This window comes from Gobius niger, assembly GCF_951799975.1.
Source record: "Gobius niger genome assembly, chromosome: 11".
Taxonomy (NCBI): domain Eukaryota; kingdom Metazoa; phylum Chordata; class Actinopteri; order Gobiiformes; family Gobiidae; genus Gobius; species Gobius niger.
In genome coordinates, this window is record NC_136862.1 from 27,566,449 (window position 1) to 27,587,537 (window position 21,089).

The following is a 21,089-nucleotide window of genomic DNA, read 5'->3' on the forward strand; positions in this document are numbered from 1 at the left end:
AAAATGTAGTCTGTTTTATCCGTAAAAAATCACGGAAACGCCCTTAGCTACGTATCTGGGCCTGCTCCTTCAAATGTGTGCATCTGTTTGCCAACGGCTTCCCTGACCTGTTTGAATGGAGCGTTCTATCCCCATACAAATGAATGGTGAAGCCAGTCCCTATCTTAAAGTATACTGAGGACATTAATATCTTGATGAGTTAGCTTTTAGCTCAGAGGACACTTTTATACGCCAATGAAATTGCAAAATGTCTGTACGTTCATGAATGATTTCTTGGCTTATGATGATTTTCCCGGACTAGCGTGCACGCTAACTATCCGCGAGATCGAACGTTGCTTCTCTTTTCCATTCCTGCTTTTATCCATTAATGAGATTGGATTTGTTGTGGGTCTCATTCATGCTTAAAGTTGATGAAACCGTGAAGCTAGTTTTTCGGAAAGCCATCACCGCACAACTCTAGCCTCCAGCGCCGCCCGCAGGTCTCACGCTCGCGCCACGGGCCTCCGCCGTGTAAGAAGTGTTTGCAGACTTTTAAATTTCTCTCAGAGACTGACATGAATCCTCGAATGCCCTTTATGTTCAAAATCAAAGCTCGTAGCAACAGCAGAGGAAGTCGCGCTGTCAGAGAGGCTCCATTGTTCCTTTGAAACAGAGGATATTAGCCCGCGATGATGAAACACCGCTCGCTCCAGACTTCAAATCCAACTGCCTGACCCCTCTCCCTCTTTATCTCTTCATGAAATGATTCTGTTTCAAAGATAACCACAGCCAAACCTATCAGTCCGTGTGATCGCAGCTTGGAAAGAGTCCCTTTTTTTTTAACCTCCCTCTCTGTACTTTCTCCACCCCCTCCCTTCCCCCTTCCCCCCCAAAGTCAGAGCTTGATCCCGGAGGTTTTGACAAGTAAATAGGGATCGGGACCTCTTGAAATCCCAAACGAAGCGCTGCGCCGTTCCTGCGCTGCCTCTCGTCTTGTAATCCGTGCCCCCGCGGAGTCGGTGGGGATGTTAAGATTCCGAGCGTTTCCCCCGTTCGGACGTGACGCGGGAGAGAATTATCCGCAGGTGGGAGCGGCAGACCTCGCTTCAACTGCATTTCTGTCACTTTGAGGCGCGGAGCTGAGGGGAGGATTCTGCCTTTAAGAGACTACAGAATCAGGCCTATGGACAGTGGATGGAGAGAGCTGAGTAAAATAAAAGTATGTTCAACTCTATGAGGAACTCACTAGTTTTGATAGAAATGTCCATTCAGAAAGTCTTCTTCTTTCACAAGTCTTTCACATCTGTTTGAGTAATTAAGCCGCTTTAAGAAAATATTGAGAAATGCTAAGGCAGGTTTATGAATCGCTTCTGAAATAATGTTCAGGGAAACATTTGAAGATTTTCAGTTTGGAGATTTCTTACCAAAAGAGGTTGAGTTGTATTGTTGTGAACCTGACCAATAGATACAGACGGCATCTCTGGAATCGCCCAAATATCATTATGTTTGAAGCAGTCAGAGGGGGAAAACAAAGAGAAAAATCTAAACTTTCTATTATTACTCCACAACAAAATGCTGAATTGTGAATAAAACTTTCTAATAAAGATACAAAGACATGGAGAGGAGCAAAGTGGTTCAACAGCCTATGAATACATAAATAACGGAGAAGGATTCTACATGCTAAAGCTGTCATATGACTGCCAGTTTTTCGATTCTACTGAACAATCTGCTGTGATAAAACATCCATATGGGCCCAAAACATACTTCCTTCTCCCTTGGCGAGGCCACGCCCCCTTGTATGACGCGACACCGTCTGTATCAATATAGAATAATGGCATCTTTAGAATTACCCATATGCGCCTCACAGCCTTTATAATCATGAGGAGGGAAAAATCGGACTGTTATTAGATTTATTAGGTTATTAAACAAACGAAATAGAGACATCAGAGCAGGTCGGTCAGATGTTTGTCACTTCATAATTGTGGTGAGAGGGGGGGGTGTAGATTTTACTAACTGCTAGGTACAGCTCTTAGTGTCTACGGTAGTGTCTAAGGGCCAACAACGCCACTCCAGGAATTTCGCCTGGAGAATACCACAGTTACAGCACACAGGTTCGCTTTTACTGAGAGGCAGGAGACTGTTCAGTTCAATTTGACAATGTTTATTCGTAGTAGAAACATTAAAATTTAGCTTTAATAAATTTGCTTTCTTTTCTCTTAAAATGGTACCAAGTTCTTTAAAATACACAATCAATATAAGTACCTGGGAGAGGGGGCTTAGCTGTGGATTGAGCGAGGACAACCGTGGGTGGACCAACCTAAAACTAAGATCAAAGCACAACAAAACAAACCAGTAAATAGTGCAACACAAACCAAAAGGGGCCACCACCAGGGGATCCACCACCACCACCACCGGCTTGGCCGTCAGCTCCTAGGGGAACAAAGCTATGTTAAAATTGCGTTTTGAAGCAAAAGTCAACAGTCCCAAGTTGCTTATCCGAGCAACAAAGTTCACAGCATCGTTGCAGCGCTCCTTGCTTTAGGCGCGTGTTAGAGTTCTTCTGATGTAGGCATCGATTGTCAATGCACAGGCCGAACAGCGCTCAAAACACTGTTCGTAATAGGAACAGGGAAAGTGGTCCAACCGCAATGGAGTCGCAGAGAGGAGACTGATAGCAGAGTATTAATGCTAGCAGAACGGGCACGGCCAGGTTGTAACAGCAAGAACAGGCGAAGCAGGACTTGGAGGATAGCAATAGCAGCGTTAACAGTTGGAGCAGTACAGCAATTGTGCTTAGCGAGGTAGAGCAAAACAGCAGCGTCTAGAGTGAAAAGTGGAGGACGAAATATTAGATTGAAATATTGGAGCCCTTACACCAAAGACACAGACATTACTCACCACTTTGAGCTGAAATGCAGCTCCTATGAGGGGAGAGACTCAGCTAGAGAGCTACACTGGCTGCCTATAACAATAGAATGCTACGTTAATGCTAACCACCAGCGGGACTGTAGTGCTCAAAACCTGGGATGGATGTATGTGCGACTGTCCGTGCTAAAAATAGAGTGTCCGATTAGTAAATGAAGACTAAAATTTGGGGAGAGAAGCACTGAGCTCCTCTTACCTGCCGTGCGGCGTCTGTAAACACGGAAGTGGAGTGCCGGTGGGCGGGCACATGCGTGAGGTCAAAGGAGGAACGACAAAAAGGAAGGCACTTTTATGGTTCGCCGACTAGCGCTAGCAACCAATGAGGACTCGGGCCCTCAAGTGGAAGTCCCGCCTCCGGGCATGTAATCTTTGGTAAACTTCTGTGATAATGTTAAACTCTGACTGTGTTAGCCGCTAACTGTTGCGAGGTGGCACATCTAGCGATGCAATGTGGGAATGCAATCATGCCGGTCCGGAAAAAAGTAGCTGTGAGTAGTTATAACAAATGCTGAGTTATTACTTAAAAATAAGACGATGCTTACTAGGAAACTAGCGTTAGCTTCACGCTACATACGCTAACGAGTGGATCAACGAGTTCCATTTTCTGCTTCTACTGAAAAATGTTGCTGTGAAAAAAACATTCATCTGGACCCGATTTTGGCTTGACTTTATTGGTGCGATAAGCATGTTCATCGTTCACCAGGTAACTGTTAAAAATAGTGAAACTTTGTGATTCCCATGAGAGTTTTTCTTCCTCCTCGGCTAGGCCACGCCCCTGAGGCCCAAAAGTGGGTAGTGGAACCATTTTGAGTAGGTCGCAAACGGGGCACATTTCCACTTGAATGATATGACAGATAATATGTTGGTTTACACAGCCAACGTTTCTAGAAAAAGCAGTTTTCTTCTGCACAGGGGGTGTTTCCACATTCCGGCGCACAAGTGTTGAAGATTGCAAAGTCAAACAATGCCAAACTCAGCTCCACTTAATGGATACATCTGGACATTCCAAAACCTGTATGTGTCACCACCCCCTCTGCTTCGATGGGACTCCAGTTCTGGTTTGAATCTGAAAAAGCACCCAACTCGGGTTTGTGAAGGCAGCCCATTAAAAAAGTGGATTATGGATGTAAACGACTGTTCCTTTGTTGTTTCCCATGCACCTGTGAATGTTGCCGGTTCTGTTTTCTTGGGGAGAGCAGATCTGTATCGGCGCCACGTTTAGCTGCAGCCTCCTCATATCTTCACGCAGAGATAAGGCCCGACACGGCCCCGTTGTAATGGAGTCCGATGGTATCTCCCTCCTCTCTATTCCACACCATCTTCTCTGTACCAGGCACTGTCGTTTTTTCCACCAGTGAGGCAATTTTACTATTTTACTATTCACCACATTGGTTAATTAGCAAATCGTGTTTTTGGCGGGCAGCTGGAAGAGGTGCTCAAAAGCAGTGCTACCCAAGGAAATGGCTTATTTTTTCATTTTGCCTTAAGAGTGGGCTGTGATTTGAATAAACAACTGGCTTGTTTATTTTACCGTGTGAGACTTGATTTTTTTTTTTTCTCCATAATTTTTAGGTTTACAAATGCTTGAAAATAACTAGATGGTGTTCCCGATCAGGGATGATAATGAACGTGTTTGTAGGAGCCAAATTATAGGTTTGTACGATTTTTAAATCACTTTTGGGTAATTTTGCCGTAAAATTGAAAGCAACATTCAATCACAGTAGTAGCTTTGGTTAAAGAGGGGAAAGACCGTGGACAGGTGGTGCTGGGATGCAATCCGGGAACTGATCACTCCTGGATGGGTCGCCTGGGAGAGGGGGTCTGATGTTGAATGACCCGAAAGCCCGATAACGTGAGGAACGTCATTGATGATGCATCTCAGTGCACCCTTGAGATGTGTGTTTAAACCGATATATCAAAGGACTTTTGTTATGAAATTTAAGGCGAGACACTTAAGGTGAACAGGATAAACCAAGCCTTTAGACCAGGCGTGTCCAAAGTACGGCCTGCGGGCCAAATGTGGCCCTCAGACTAATGTTTGGTGGCCCTCGGGCTGCTTGCTGAATCGGTTCACAGCATCAGAGATGGTCCTTTTTATTTAATAATGTAATAATTCTACAAAATTCTAACCTAACAACAAGCATTTTATTGTGAGACAGAGCTGGCATTAAGGTTTTAAGCATAAATAAAGGCATGAGGCACAATTTAAACCTCTGCTACTCGAAGGTTTCGTGGAACTAACCACCGACCCATGGCCCTTTACCCCATGTACGCTCCAATATGTGGCCCCCCATGAAAAAAGTTTGGACACCCCTGCTTTAGACTTATCAAACAGGAGTTTCCCAGAAATGCTATGCTTAAAAAATTGGCGACAGTGGAAATTATTTGGAAGTGATTGGATTCACAAACCTGACAAACATCAATGTTTTTTGAATGTCGTCACCACTTTTGGACAACTTTATGAGAAAATAAATGGGGCCTTAGTTCATATGTGTGGACAGAGAAGACACACAAGAACATTGTGACCCTAACCATACTTTTTGTTTTATGTGGCTAGGCAAGAGGATTTACAGAGATATTGACCATAAACCAAGACAAAAGATGAACAGTTTGACAGTTATCATGGAATTGTTACCTGCCCACCTCCTCAAAGTTTTGGCACTTTAGAACGATGTAATGCCACATGAACACAACCTATCTCTTTGTTTCCAGGTGCTACGGTGTGTTGAAATTGCAAACTGGCCAGCTGTGACTCTTTGCACACTTTTTTATTCTGTTTGATAGATGACATTTCAACAAATTGTTCCTAAAAAAAAATGCTCCTAAAAGCTCCGCAGAACACGTTGTGGACGCTTTTGATAAATGATCAAATTAAGTATTCCATTTGTGATGCTTTTTTTCCAGCTCTGTGCCAACTAAACTAAGCGTCTTCTGTTTGTCTTTCACAGGATGGCATGGGGAACCTGAGAATAACAGAGAAAGGCCTGAAGCTGGAGGGAGACTCTGAGTTCCTGCAGCCGCTTTACGCCAAAGAAATCCAGTCCAAACCAGTGAGTACACGCAACTATTTCACAGCACAACACGCACGGCATTTAAACTTGCTTCTAGCACGTCAGACCAGCCGCTGCTCATTTTGGAACCGACCTTCCGTCCTGGGCATAAACCAGCTGTACTGACACTAAGGTGACGTGAGCAGATTGGAGCTCTGATTTGCCAGAGGAGAGTGGAAACAGCCCTCTGAAATAGGCATAAGTGGCTTAATGTTTCACGATTTTTCCAATGGATAGCATTAGTTTATTGGTATAACTGTTACCATTTAGATTTACAAGTTTTGGCACGCCGCCTTTGTCAGAAGCATCATCCGACTGCTGGGATCAGCTGATGTTCCCGGACGTCGCCTGGTGCTTTCTGAAGAAGTTAATTCCGTGTGAGAGAGCATAGAAGTTCCTTCTGTTGGGGTTCTGTGCCACATTTCCTGATCTCTTGGGCCTCCTTGATTTTTTTTTTTTATATTGTTGTTTTCCACAAATATTTGACTTGAGATCGGATGACGCTCCTGACTGTGATGGCAGTAGAACGCACCTGCTGTCTTACGGATAGAAAGCTACAAATCAAAAGAAATCATGTGTGCTATGAGTGAAAAGTGTGTTCAAATAGGTTGCATCCATAGCATTCGAGAAGATATTGTCATATTTTCAGTTTGAGGGCAGGAGCCGATACAACTCAATGGGGGCGACAGTTTTTGAAAGAAACAGAAGAGCAAGAAACGCAACTACTATATGCATTTTTTTTAATACATATCCAGACCCAACTTCCTCGCCATTTGCTAATTGTAGCTGCTCAATCCGCAATTCCGATTTGATGACGATTAACCTTGACAAGGACAGATCTTGTATTGGGTGGATGTAGTCAGTGTAAATCCATCAGAAACATTGCACCGGCCCAGAGCTCTATGGTTTGAGTTTGTGTGTTTGAGGGGAGCGTCGGTGAATGCTAAAGCAACACGGAGGTGCCAGGGGAGCTCCCGTCTCTGTCTGAACGGACGTGCTGCAGAAAACTAAAACAGGACAAAAAGACAGGTTTATCCCGTACTCCTGGGTCTGGCCTTCAATACGACAAAACAACAACAACAAAAAGGCGTATAACCTGAGTCTTAACCAATTATAATACCTTCAGACCACTGGTTGGAAGGTCAAATATTTTGTGAGGTGGCACTAGAAATGTGAAATACTTTTGGTGGAAGGTTTTAGGACCACTGCCTGAGATCTTTGTTTTAATAAAGTACGACCGAGATGACGGCAGTAATCCAGGTCATTTCCTTTCTGGCCATAGCGACGGCTAAAGGCTAGAGCCTGTTTTCCCCAAATGAGGTTTTCGTCACACTCCTGTATCAACATTACCACTTAAGTCACGCCTACATCAGAACCGTGCGTAATGTTTCCTCACTGTGTTTGTCAAACTGTAGCTATTGTAAAACGTACGCGATTTCTTCGGGCTCCGGGGAAGTGACCAGCCTCTGTCCGACATACCTTGAAACTCCTGAAAACCTTGAAACTCCAGAAGCCTTGATACTCCTGAAACATTTTTAACTCCTGAAATCATTGAAAGTGTCCTTGAACTCCTAAACTATGATATTTATTCAATGCACTACCTGTGGAGATCCCTCTGAAACAATTTCGGAGAATGGGACAAATGTATATCCAGGTTTGTGTGGTAGTCAAAGAAACCACGAATAGAGACCAGATGAGACCGTTGATCCTTTGGTGTGATGAGTCCTATGAGACTAAATGGAAAGGCTTGGAGCTCTCCCTGAGTAAAGTTCCGTTACAGTCAATACTCGGTTGTATTCATTGTGCCAAATCAATTCTACAGATTGAGAACTGTTGTCTGTGTACATCTATCAGACTTTGGCTACAAGTTGTAAAGATGTTTCAACTCCATAGGCAAATCAAGATCCTGGGCTGGCCTGTGTGTGATCCACACTTCCAACCGGCAGAACATGACTTCAGATTTACACAATGGTCACAATTGGGCACAACAACATTTAGTAAAATCATGTCTAAGGGCCAGATGGATAGCTTTCAAAATCTTTCGCTTAAATTTGAGCTTAGAAAACATGATTTTTGTCAGGTATCTCCAGCTTCGGCTTTATTTTGTTAAAGAAATACAGTGCACTGGCTGACAAACCCTAAAGCCTGGTTTAGATCTTTATAGATATCTACAAAGGGTGTACTAATAAGAATATTGTTGGAAAAATCTTAAGTTCAATTGATAACAAAATTCACCTTCATGTGAAAAAACAATGGGATAAAGATCTGAAAGTTGAGATACCAGAAGAACTCTGGTTGGAGTGGTGGAAGTCTCAAAGCTGTACAACTAACTCTAACAACTAACCTGGAGGGACTTTTGCTGGAAAACCTTGGTCCAATTTTTATTACACCTGTGCGGAAGTCAGAAGCTCTGGCTGCCTAGTTTGGGTGTGGATCAGTCCGGGCCGATCAGGTACATATATTCTGGTCATGTCCAGGTATAGTTGATTTTTGGAAAAAAAGGTGATAAATTTAACCTTTTTTAGTGCACCACCAGAGGAAATGTCTCAAAGTCACCTATATCTACTTGGGATTATTCTCACAGCTGCGAAAAAGCCATCACTAAATGCTGGCTCAAAAGAGACACATAAGAACAATGGAACTTATGACCTTCAGTCTCCGCTTACAAAAGCATAAGGGAGAAAAATATTGGAAAAGATGGGACTATTTCACACAAATAATGGATGACAGTGTTGACAAGATGTGAAATGTACCTGTACCTCTCATTGTAGATGTTTTTATTCTATTTTTCATATGCCCTAAAATGTTCTAAAATAACAGTTACAAAAAAAAAAGAAAGTGTCCTTGAACTCTGGAAAACTGGTGAAATTCCCCACACCGCTGAAATAATTTAGTTCCGGTAACTATGATAACCTGGTCTGGTCTGACTTCTGTGGTCTACCTGGATATGGTTTTGGTTACCGGTAACTACGGTAACCTGGTCTGGCTTCTGAGGTTTACCTGGTTATTGTTTTGGTTCCGGTAACTACAGTCACCTGGTCTGGACTTGGCCTGGTGTCTGTGGTTTATCTGGATATGGTTTTGGTTCCGGTAACTATGATAACCTAGTCTGGCCTGGCTTCTGAGGTTTACCTGGATATGGTTTTGGTTCCGGTGACTACAGTAACCTGGTCTGGACTTGGCCTGTCGTCTGAGGTTTACCTGGATATGGTTTTGGTTCCGGTAACTATGATAACCTGGTCTGGTCTGGCTTCTGAGGTTTACCTGGATATGGTTTTGGTTCCGGTAACTATGATAACCTGGTCTGGTCTGACTTCTGAGGTTTACCTGGATATGGTTTTGGTTCCTGTAACTATGATAACCTAGTCTGGTCTGGCTTCTGAGGTTTACCTGGATATGGTTTTGGTTCCTGTAACTATGATAACCTAGTCTGGCCTGGCTTCTGAGGTTTACCTGGATATGGTTTTGGTTCCGGTAACTATGATAACCGAGTCTGGTCTGGCTTCTGAGGTTTACCTGGATATGGTTTTGGTTCCGGTAACTATGATAACCTAGTCTGGCCTGGCTTCTGAGGTTTACCTGGATATGGTTTTGGTTCCGGTAACTATGATAACCTGGTCTGGTCTGGCTTCTGAGGTTTACCTGGTTATTGTTTTGGTTCCGGTAACTACAGACACCTGGTCTGGACTTGGCCTGGTATCTGTGGTTTATCTGGATATGGTTTTGGTTCCGGTAACTATGATAACCTAGTCTGGCCTGGCTTCTGAGGTTTACCTGGATATGGTTTCGGTTCCGGTGACTACAGTAACCTGGTCTGGACTTGGCCTGTCGTCTGAGGTTTACCTGGATATGGTTTTGGTTCCGGTGACTACAGTAACCTGGTCTGGACTTGGCCTGTCGTCTGAGGTTTACCTGGATATGGTTTTGGTTCCGGTAACTATGATAACCTGGTCTGGTCTGACTTCTGAGGTTTACCTGGATATGGTTTTGGTTCCGGTAACTATGATAACCTAGTCTGGTCTGGCTTCTGAGGTTTACCTGGATATGGTTTTGGTTCCGGTAACTATGATAACCTGGTCTGGTCTGGCTTCTGAGGTTTACCTGGATATGGTTTTGGTTCCGGTAACTATGATAACCTGGTCTGGTCTGGCTTCTGAGGTTTACCTGGATATGGTTTTGCTTCCGGTACGTATAGTAACCTGGTCTGGACTTGGTCTGGCTTCTGAGGTTTACCTGGATATGGTTTTGGTTCCGGTAACTATGATAACCTGGTCTGGCCTGGCTTCTGAGGTTTACCTGGATATGGTTTTGGTTCCGGTATCGATGATAACCTGGTCTGGCCTGGCGTCTGAGGTTTACCTGGATATGGTTTTGGTTCCGGTAACTATGATAACCTGGTCTGGTCTGGCTTCTGAGGTTTACCTGGATATGGTTTTGCTTCCGGTACGTATAGTAACCTGGTCTGGACTTGGTCTGGCTTCTGAGGTTTACCTGGATATGGTTTTGGTTCCGATAACTATGATAACCTGGTCTGGTCTGACTTCTGAGGTTTACCTGGATATGGTTTTGGTTCCGGTAACGATGATAACCTGGTCTGGACTTGGCCTGGTGTCTGAGGTTTACCTGGATATGGTTTTGGTTCCGGTAACTATGATAACCTGGTCTGGTCTGGCTTCTGAGGTTTACCTGGATATGGTTTTGGTTCCGGTAACGATGATAACCTGGTCTGGTCTGGCTTCTGAGGTTTACCTGAATATGGTTTCCATTCCGGTGACTACAGTAACCTGGTCTGGACTTGGCCTGGCGTCTGAGGTTTACCTGGATATGGTTTTGGTTCCGGTATCGATGATAACCTGGTCTGGCCTGGCGTCTGAGGTTTACCTAGATATGGTTTTGGTTCCGGTAACTATGATAACCTGGTCTGGTCTGGCTTCTGAGGTTTACCTGGATATGGTTTTGGTTCCGGTAACTATGATAACCTGGTCTGGTCTGGCTTCTGAGGTTTACCTGGATATGGTTTTGCTTCCGGTACGTATAGTAACCTGGTCTGGACTTGGTCTGGCTTCTGAGGTTTACCCGGATATGGTTTTGGTTCCGGTAACTACGGCAACCTGGTCTGATCTGACTTCTGAGGTTTACCTGGATATGGTTTTGGTCCCGTTAACCATGGTAACTTGGTCTGGCCCTGGCCTGGCTTCTGTAGTTTATCTGGATATGGTATGATGTGACAATTTTATCATCAACTACACTGCATGGATTCAGCCTAATTATCCCGGCTACACGTGGAAGGATTTGGGCTCTGCATGTCGCCAATATTTCAGAGCACAAATGAAAATCCACAAATCTCCAGTTATTTCCAGCCAACAGTGATTCTTTGGCCGCTTTAGCAGATTGCGCGCGTCCAAACAGCTCGCAGATGGAGATGACGAATGAAGACTTGCGACGCGCTGCCAAACAGTATCGAAGCGGCGAAATGAAGAGCTGAACGATGGCGGTGAGAGCCCGGCGTGCGCCTGTAATATCCGCCGTCTTCATTTTTGATTAGTCATGTTCGCACGAGCGGCGGCTTGGAGGGAGGGTCCCGCGAGCCGGCAGATTTGGGCTGAAGCCGGAGAAGAGTCTGACCCACAAACGCAGGGGGAGGAGAGAGAGCGAACAAGTGGGACAGAGAACACACAGACGGGGTAAAAATAGAGCGCGGGGAAGGACATGGTGGGCTGAGGGGGGAAAGGGAAGAGACGAGAGAAACTGGCTGCTCCTCCATAGGCGTCTTTCCATAGGAGCTGTATGGGGGACTTTCCACAAACTGAACTTGAGAAAACATTTTGGTCACTCTTCTCACAGTAAAAGCTTAACCCCTTAACTCCCACCTGAACCGAGCACATTTTCTCCAGTTTGGCTTTAGCCTAGTCCAAAAGCTTCTGGAAAAAGCTGTGAAAATAGCAACAAAACTGAGACGAAAACAATGATGGAAATGTGAAAAAAATGTGACAAAATATGACCCAAAAAAATGACAAAAATGGGACAAAATGGGACAAAAAAAAATACAAAAATTTGACCAAAAATGGGACAAAAATGTGACAAAATGTGACAAAAAATGACAAAAAATTGATAAAAAAATGACAAAAAAATGACAAAAATTAGACAAAAAATTACAAAAATGTGACAAAATGTGACTTTTTTTTTTTTACAAAAATGTGATTAAATTTGACAATAAAAAAATACAAAAAATGACAACAACAAAAAGACAAAAATGTGACAAAAGTGACAAAAAATGACAAAAAAATGACAAAAAAGTGACAAAAATGAGTTGAATACCCAACAAAAAAATGATGGAAAAAAAATCTGATGACGTGAGGAAAAAGATCCTCTCGGTTCAGGCGGGAGTTAAGAGGTTAAAAACTCGATATATGAACCTGTTTGCTGTGTACAAACACTATCACACATTACACAACAGGTGAAAGTATTCACACAGTGGTCGAAGTGATGCTTTGCTAGTTTTCTCCCTTGACATAATAATACATGCAAAACATTAGAGAACAAAAACAGTAGAGTTCAGGCAGATAAACTATCCAGGCAAACATAATGACCAAATAAACTTCGGCAGCAGGTGGTGACAAGCAGCGAGGGCGTCCCCTGGCCTCAGACCCTCTGACATGGCGAAGAAAAACTCAAAAATTTAATAGGAGAAAAAAGAAACCTCGGGGAGAAGCATAGAAGGAGAGATCCACTCCCATGGACGGACAGGCGATACAGTAGAGACCCAGGGAGAATGGGTCCCTCAATAGACGGGCCAAGATTGTAAAATGTCCGGGGTCGTGGGGATAAACAGATCCAATCCAGGAATGCATCCACAAGACCAGAGAGGTTGTTTTTGTGATTGTTAAAAAGAAGACCGATAAGAGATAAGACAAGATAAGATAAGATAATCCTCTCACGACGGAGAAATTAACTTGTTGCATTTGGCCTTCAATAAGATCACTCAGGGTGTGCAAAACAGACAGGAAATGTGCAAACAGTTTAATAGTAGAAGGAGGAATCTTATGTACAGTAAGTAAAGCAAAAATCTTAAGGGGTGGAACTATAACAATAAGGAAATAAGAATAAATGAATATAGGATAAAATCAAAACATAGTAGAATATCGAAGTGCAAAGTTTACAGTCCTGTGGTTGTCAGTAAGTGACGCTTGTACAGGGAGTAAAGTGCAGCTGATACAGAGATTATTGCACGTAGTTTTGCAAAGAGATTATTGCACATGTTACTTTACAGTCTTATTGTACAGTCTGACAGCAGTGGGGATGAAGGCTTTGCGGTAGCTCTCTTTCTTGCACTGAGGGTGTCTCAGTTTCCACTGAAAGAGCTGCTCAGCTCCTCTACAGTCCCGTGCAGTGGGTGGGAGGTGTTGTCCATGATGAAGGTGAGCTTGGCTAACACCCTCCTGTCCCTCACCTCCTCCACAGAGTCCAGGGGGCAGCCCAGGACCGAGCTGGCCCTCCTGACCAGCTTGTTCAGTCTGTTCCTGTCCCGCTCTGTGCTGCCCGGGGCCCAGCACACCTCAGCATAGTGGAGAGAGGCTACCACAGAGTCATAAAAGGCTGGAGATTATCGCTCCGGGTGGACCAGCACACGTGGCCCCGGGGCCGTTATGATACCGGGTTTGGTAGCCATCCCTACATCTTAGTTTTCATGTCAGAGTAAAAAGACAAAACTTACCACATACAATGCTTATTTTATGATGTTTTGTCCACTCGCGAGCCACAGATATCCCGGAAGTAGCTACTACGACGCTTCGCAAAGCCGGCTTTCCCTCACGCATTCATTCACAAATATTGGCATATTTTATCCACCCAAGATGGCGCTATAATCCAAATAAGGTAATTCCCTTTCTGGAAGCCTCTCATACAAAAGACCAGTGAAAGATACTCCACACGTTTAACAAAACTTCAGGGCCGCTTTTCCTAAAATTAGGTTTTTGCTTTACTTGTGCAACGACCTCACAACTTTAGTCACTCCTACAGATTCCAAACTTTCCAGCCTTGGACTTAATGTTTTGAAGGTTGTATTCAGAGGGCTTTTTCAGTATCTAATTTCCATCCTGATTTATTGAGCTTTGAACACCAAAAAACAAGGCAAAATGTGATTTTTTTTTTTACTGATTCATTCACTTATGAATAGCAACTGCAAAAGCTAAAGACGATATCCAAAATCCCCTCTGAACAAAATCTTTGTAACTAATTTGCAAACAAAATAATACAATAAATTTAAACCTGGGTCTGTCCATTATGGATATGTTGTTGCTGAAAATATTGGCAATTTTGACCCTTTTTAGGCATAAAATGTTTTACACGAAAACACATCACAAAATGTATTTATTTTTTCCCTATTCCCCTGCAGTGTCTCGCCTTAAGAACAAGCCTCCATTTTGAAATCCTCTCCATGACTTCATCAACAGCACCTCCCTCCCACCCCCGTTAGCCCGTTTCTTGAGCCTTAATTCAGCCGCTCTATAGCTCTGGCCGGAGAACACATCCACTATAACCAGGCGCTGCGGTTTTTTAGTATAAATCTCTCTCTTTTTACTCGGGGCCCCGTCTCGCAATTCACTGAGAGGCACCCCGCTGGGAGCCATCCACAGCGGCGTTAGGGATGGAGAGAGCGAGGGAGAGGTGTAGACAGAGACTGGAGGAAAGGGCGGGTGGGGTGGGAGGTGTAAATTGCAAGTTTTTTTTTCAGGATTGGGATTGGATTTATTTTCAGGTGAACATCAGGCGTAATGGCGGCTCAGCAATATTTCTTTGGGCAACTCAGCTTTAATATTTTACTTTTAAAATATAGCGCTATCATTTGATTCATCTTTAGAAACATTTAATTAATCAGGATTAATTGTAGGTCATCTTGATTGATGATTTATTGTATGTTTTGCCAAAACATCGTTAACACAATTATATTTAAGATCTTACTAAACACTTTAATCCTTTAGTTTGACAGTTTTTGTGATGTTTATAGTTTCACTTCCTTATTGAGCACTGACAGGAAGTGCCGTGCCAACCATGTTGTGTCAATAGATACAGACGGCATTGCGCCATAGAAGGGGGCGTGGCTTCGCCGAGGGGGAAAATATAATCTTTTGGGAAACACAATTTTCCACTCTTTTTAGCCATTTTCTGGTGGAATATGAACTTATTTATCACATACAAGTAAAGTCAAGTGTAAATCGGGTCCATATGGATATTTTCTCACAGTAGATTGTTCAGTAGAAGTGAGAAAACGGCAGCCGTAGCTACCGCTAGCTAGCCGTTAGCATTAGCACGATCTCTTATTTATGTATTTATGGGCTCTGTTGAATTACTTTGCTCCACTCCATGTCTTTGCATCTTTATTCAGCAGAAAACTATATTCATAATTCAACATTTGTTAAAGTAGTTTTAGAATAATTAGAGAAAGTTTAGATGACATGACCATATATGGGCGACTCCAGAGACGCCGTCTGTATCTATGGGAAATGAATCAACCTGCTCTGGAACTCTACCTTTATCTATGTCACTTCCTGTCACTAGCTTACAAATTTAAATAACTTTTCTGCCCAACATTTCTTCATTCAAATTGCTGCTTCACTGAAATAAAATTATAATTAAATACAGCCAATGTTTTCCATCTAAGTAAATCAAATTTTCCAAAACATAACAATGTATATTCTACATATAACCATATGCACTTTAAGCATTAGGCACAGTTAGGGGTGGGCCATATCGTATTGCACATCGCTATCGCAATATAATTTTTTGATATTGTTGTAATTTTTTATATTATTATGGACACTATGTAATTTCAGCTTAAAAATAAAATGAAATTAAGGATGTTACAAACTGCTTTTGTAGATCATATTTGCGAGGAAATTAGTATGCCCTTAAAAAAACAAAACAATAACATATCTCTCAGTTAATCTTACCAATAGGCGAAAGGCTGGGATTTTCAAGTAAATTTGTCCATTGTCAACTATATCGTCAAATATATCGTTTTCGTGATATTTCTTTTTTATATCGTGATATCGATTTTAGGCCCTATAAATCTATGACCAAACATGGCTAAATAATTAGTTTGCAAATCAAGTGGAACTACACAGTAAAGCAAATTTGCTAATGAACCGTGAATGTGATACAGACGACATGTTTAGAATTGCCCATATATGGCATATGTTTGAAGCAGTCAGAAGGGGAATATAATGAAGAGACAAAACTGAAACATGTCCCATTTCTCCACCATTTACCTTAACAAATGCTGAATTATGAATGTGTTTTTCTACACGATAAAGAGACACAGTGAGGAGCATAGTGGTTCAACAGCCCGCGGGCCGCATCTTTGATATCCCCGGTTAAAGACTATAAGCACTGTCTTTTCTATAAAATCATATGTGAGAGAAAGAGAGCGAGGGAGTGAGCAATCTTGGCACGCCGCTGAAAAATGTAAACAAATGCGACTGGGGATTTTTACACTCGGAATAAACCGGCTGCATTGATGCTGTGCCCTGTACTCACTGTTTACGGCGCGCTGCCACGTAAATAAAACCTCAGATATGGTAAATCTTGGATAATATTCTACCGCGCGGCGCAGGAGACAGCGCAATCGTTTTTTTTTTTTTTTCCCCTCCTGTGTCAGTCTCATCCTGTACCTCTAGGAATGTGCTAGACGTAAGTGGATGTCTATTTCCATCACACAGGCCTGTTTCTAGCGCTTGGCAGCTCAGTGGAAAAGGCTTATAGTGGGGCCCCTATTAAAAGATGGGTAAAGGTAGATTTTTAGTCCATATTTTTTTCACATGATCAATCAATCAATCAACCAAAAAAACAATGTAAACTGCTCAAATAAACTAAAAGAAAAAGATCACAAACTTACAATGCAACGTATTTTTACCCTTTGGGAAGCATATGCGAATAAAAGCACGAGCCACAAATAAAGTAAAGATGCTACAACTGATCTTAAAAATAAGTTTCAGTCTTTCACATAGAAGGACTAGCACCATTAGCCTCCGAGATCCAACAAAATCCAACGAAATCCAACATTCATAAGGTGCAATAATGTAACAGAGTACAGTGTAGTCTGGTTTTGGCTCTGATTTATTCGTCCACACTCGACCCTGAACGGTCTCCTTTCAGAAGCTGCCATTTTGTGTCAAACTCTTTCCCCGCTCTCTCATATCCGGCGCTGTTTAGAGGCTTCACTTTTGTTTGTCCGCTTCGGCCGATACATTATCTCTGGGCGCCGCTAATAACTCCTCCCGCCGCTGTTGTGTATTCCGGGAGCCGGGTGCGTTCGGGTTCCTGGTCAGAATGTTATCGGCAGCGCGCACGCTTCGCAGCTGCGGGAAAAGCCACAATAGTTCCCGGCGTTATCGCTAATTAAGAAGTTGACCGAGGCGCGAAGATTAGGCGGCGGCGCTGCTCTACGTGATCTGCATGAGACGCGGTTTCGCTCGGCGGAAGCCTTCGCCGCACGCCGGTGTCCGTTTGTGAAGGCGGAAAGGAACGTCTGCAGTCGCCGGGAGAGCTGCAGATGAGGCAGAGAACAAAGGAGAATGGAAATAGGCAAACAGTGCGAGACAATACCTGTGAAAATTCACCTCTTACCACCCGCCAAAACCAAATCCATTCTCTCCTCTTTGCCATTGTCATCACTTTTTATTTCCCTTTCCCTTGTTTTTGTCACTTTATTGTTACTTTTTTGCTGGATTTTTGTCTTTTTTTTTGCTGGATTTTTGTCTTTTTTCTGCTGATTTTTTGTCACTTTTTTGCTGGATTTTTGTCTTTTTTTCTGCTGGAATTTTGTCTTTTTTTTCTGCTGGATTTTTGTCTTTTTTCTGCTGGATTTTTATCTTTTTTCTGCTGGATTTTTGTCACTTTTTTGCTGGATTTTTGTCTTTCTTTCTGCTGGAATTTTGTCACTTTTTTGCTGGATTTTTGTCTTTCTTTCTGCTGGAATTTTGTCATTTTTTCTGCTGGATTTTTGTCTTTTTTCTGCTGGATTTTTGTCACTTTTTTGCCGGATTTTTGTCTTTCTTTCTGCTGGAATTTTGTCACTCTTTTGCTGGATTTTTGTCTTTCTTTCTGCTAGATTTTTGTCTTTTTTCTGCTGGATTTTTGTCACTTTTTTTGCTGGATTTTTGTCTTTTTTCTGCTGGATTTTTGTCTTTTTTCGCCTGGATTTTTTTCACTTTTTTGCTGGATTTTTTTCACTTTTTTGCAGGATTTTTGTCTTTTTTCTGCTGGATTTTTGTCACTTTTTTGCTGGATTTTTGTCTTTCTTTCTGCTGGATTTTTGTCTTTTTTTTGCTGGATTTTTGTCTTTTTTCTGCTGGATTTTTGTCTTGTTTCGCCTGGATTTTTGTCACTTTTTTGCTGGATTTTTGTCACTTTTTTGTTGAGTTTTTGTCATTTTTTTGGGTCACTATTTAGCGTTTGTTTTTAGCGTTTTTGTTGTGTTTACATCCTCATTTTCTCCTCGTTTTTTGCCTCTGTTTTGTACAAGCTTTTAGATTTGGAGAACAGGAGAAAGCATGTTCAGGTGGGAGTTAAGAGGTTAAAGGGGAGGTTTTGGCAAATAAATATTGGTTTTACAGAATTGTTCGCTTGATTTATACACAATTACGAAACCATTTAGCCTGTTGAAGTTTCCTTTTTTTTTGTCTCGGTTGATAATCCAATCAGAAAGCAGCGTGCGCCCCACACATACGGTTGCCAGGTCCTGTGGCTACAACCAGGGACTCCCTCCAACTCCCGTCCATCCCAGCACCTGTCCCCAAGTCTTGACTAGTGCTCGTGCAGCCTCCAGTAGTTAAAGCTCAATGACTGAACTCTGGACGTTCTTAGCTTTCAAATTAGGAACTCATGCCTGGGTTCTCATGCGAAGCTTAAACTCCATTTGGTACCGCTATTGGTGTGTCCCTGAGCAAGACACTTCGCCCTCCTTACCTCCATTGTCTGTGTACACATTCGTGGATGAGAAAGAGAGAATGGGTGACTGGTTCCTTGCTGTAAAGCGTTTTGGGCCGAATGATGGTAGAAAAGCGCTACATAGGGGAGACCGGGGCTATTTGTCACACTTTTTTTTTACTCGAGAGTTCGTTCGCTCATCAACAGGAAATCAGACAAGAGTCAGACCTGCATTAAATGAAAGTTTGAACCCTTGACTTGCAGGAGACCTTGCTCTTTTTTCCCATCATGTTACAATAGATAGTTTTTAGCCGTCAAGCACTGCAAAGTTGACTGTGACAATGTGCCCCACAACATACAGCCTCTATAAAATCAGAAAAACATATTAGACACAAAAGAAAAAAAATGTCCCACCATGTTATTCCCCATGTGACAAATGACCTCTCAGTTTTTGTGACAAATAGCCCCGAGTGTCCACTTTACCAACAATGTAAGCTAGCTAACAAACGGATTTAGCACGTGAGCTCTAAAATGACTCAAATCGAAGCTAACGTCTCTGTCTTTCAGATCAGTGTCTTTTTTTTAAAGGGGCTGGAAGCAAGTTCGCCATTTTATACTCACTACTGGCGCCTCAGGCCATATGTGTAACTGCACCTTCTATATTAAGCTCGTGCATGACGGCAATTCGGGCCGAAGTGACACATTTTTGAGTGACCGTACAGGATTTTAGAGGCAGTTGTGGTGAACAGGTCTGAGCTCATTCTACACATTAGGACATGGCTGGAACATGTAGGGGGAGGAAAATACTTAGTTTTAACATTTCTAAACTCCTTATAGTCCCTTTAAGGCAGTGTTAATTTCGTCGACTAAAATATTTAGTCTTAATTTTAGTCAAAGTGTTATTTTTGACGACTAAAACTAAATTAAAAGTTTTTCATGAGACTACAACTATGACTAAAATGTCCAGATATTTTAGTCCAGATATTTTAGTCGACTAAAATAAGACTAAATAAAAATGAAAGGGAGAGACTAAAATCATCCAAACTTCTATTGACCGTCTGAAGCCTCATGTCATTTAAATTCTCTGCCAAAGGATCAGCTCTGAGCTTTGTTCATGTGGAGCAGCTCCATGAAGCAGAGGAACAAGATTAAATATGATTATAATGAATATTATCAATGCAAAGTCGACTAAATTCGTCTTAAATTTAGTCGACTAAAACTAGACTAAAATTGAAGATATTTTCGTCAAAACTAAATTAAAAAATGTTGTCAAAATTAACACTGATTTAGGGCACTAACTAAAGGAAAGCTCTCATTACAGAAACATCCCATAGATTTAAGTTTAGGAAAAGGGGTAAAAACAATTCAAATGTGCCCTGTCCTCATGTCTTTAGTCCAAATGGGAAAATTATTATTGGAACAGAAGAGGTATACCAATACACACACATATACAGTATATCAGTACCAGCGTGCAGCGCCCTGTAGTGTGGCTATAAAAAGCAATGTGACAAATTACCCCGTGTGACAAATAGCCCCGGTCTCCCCTATCAATAAAAATATGTTTCTAGTTTCCCTTTGGTGTTTATGTTTAAAACGTGTTACTCCCTTTCGCAAGACTTTTATAAACATGCTTTGGAACGCATGTGCTTCTTGTGATGAAGGCTTTTTCATAATCGGTTTATTAAAAGTGATATACAACCTCTGATTTCCATGGGAACACAGGACAGTATTGGCAGATAACAGACAGCTTTCCATAGACTTAAAGTAGGCAAAAATTGTAGCCTGGCATCCAGACTAATCTCCGATGTTTATTAATTAATAAACAGGAGACTAGTCTGGCGACCCTGTCGTAGAAAAGCTACTGCTGGAGGCGGGACTAATGTGGGACAAGCGAAGCGCAGAGCAGCCAATGAGAACATAGTGGATGTGACGACAGAAACAGCCACAAGAAAGTTGTCGTCATTCGGACATTAACAATGGCGCTCCTGCCACACGGAGTTCAGTAAATGACTTCTGTCGTTTATGTCAGAAAAACTTAAGAATACAAGCATACCGGAGCATTACGTGAAGTGGTTGCTTGTGTTGAAAAACTACAAAACAAAGGCGCAACAACGTGACGCCCGTTCAGGGAGCTGCTCTGATTGGTCGGTAGGCTCCATATCGCTGCGTCACTTCCTTTGAAAGCGCGCAATGGAGTGTTGCCAGACC

General features: G+C 42.4%; 1 protein-coding gene across 2 annotated transcripts in view; it reads left to right on the plus strand.

Moving 5' to 3' along the window:
• The window catches only part of sgcd (sarcoglycan, delta (dystrophin-associated glycoprotein)), a 426,694-nt gene that overhangs the window by 346,122 nt on the left and 59,483 nt on the right, over positions 1-21,089 (plus strand). For both annotated transcript variants that reach the window (XM_079565997.1, XM_079565996.1), the window contains one exon: positions 5,853-5,954. In XM_079565997.1, coding sequence (XP_079422123.1) covers positions 5,853-5,954 — 102 coding nt within the window. The remainder of the gene's footprint in view (positions 1-5,852; positions 5,955-21,089) is intronic.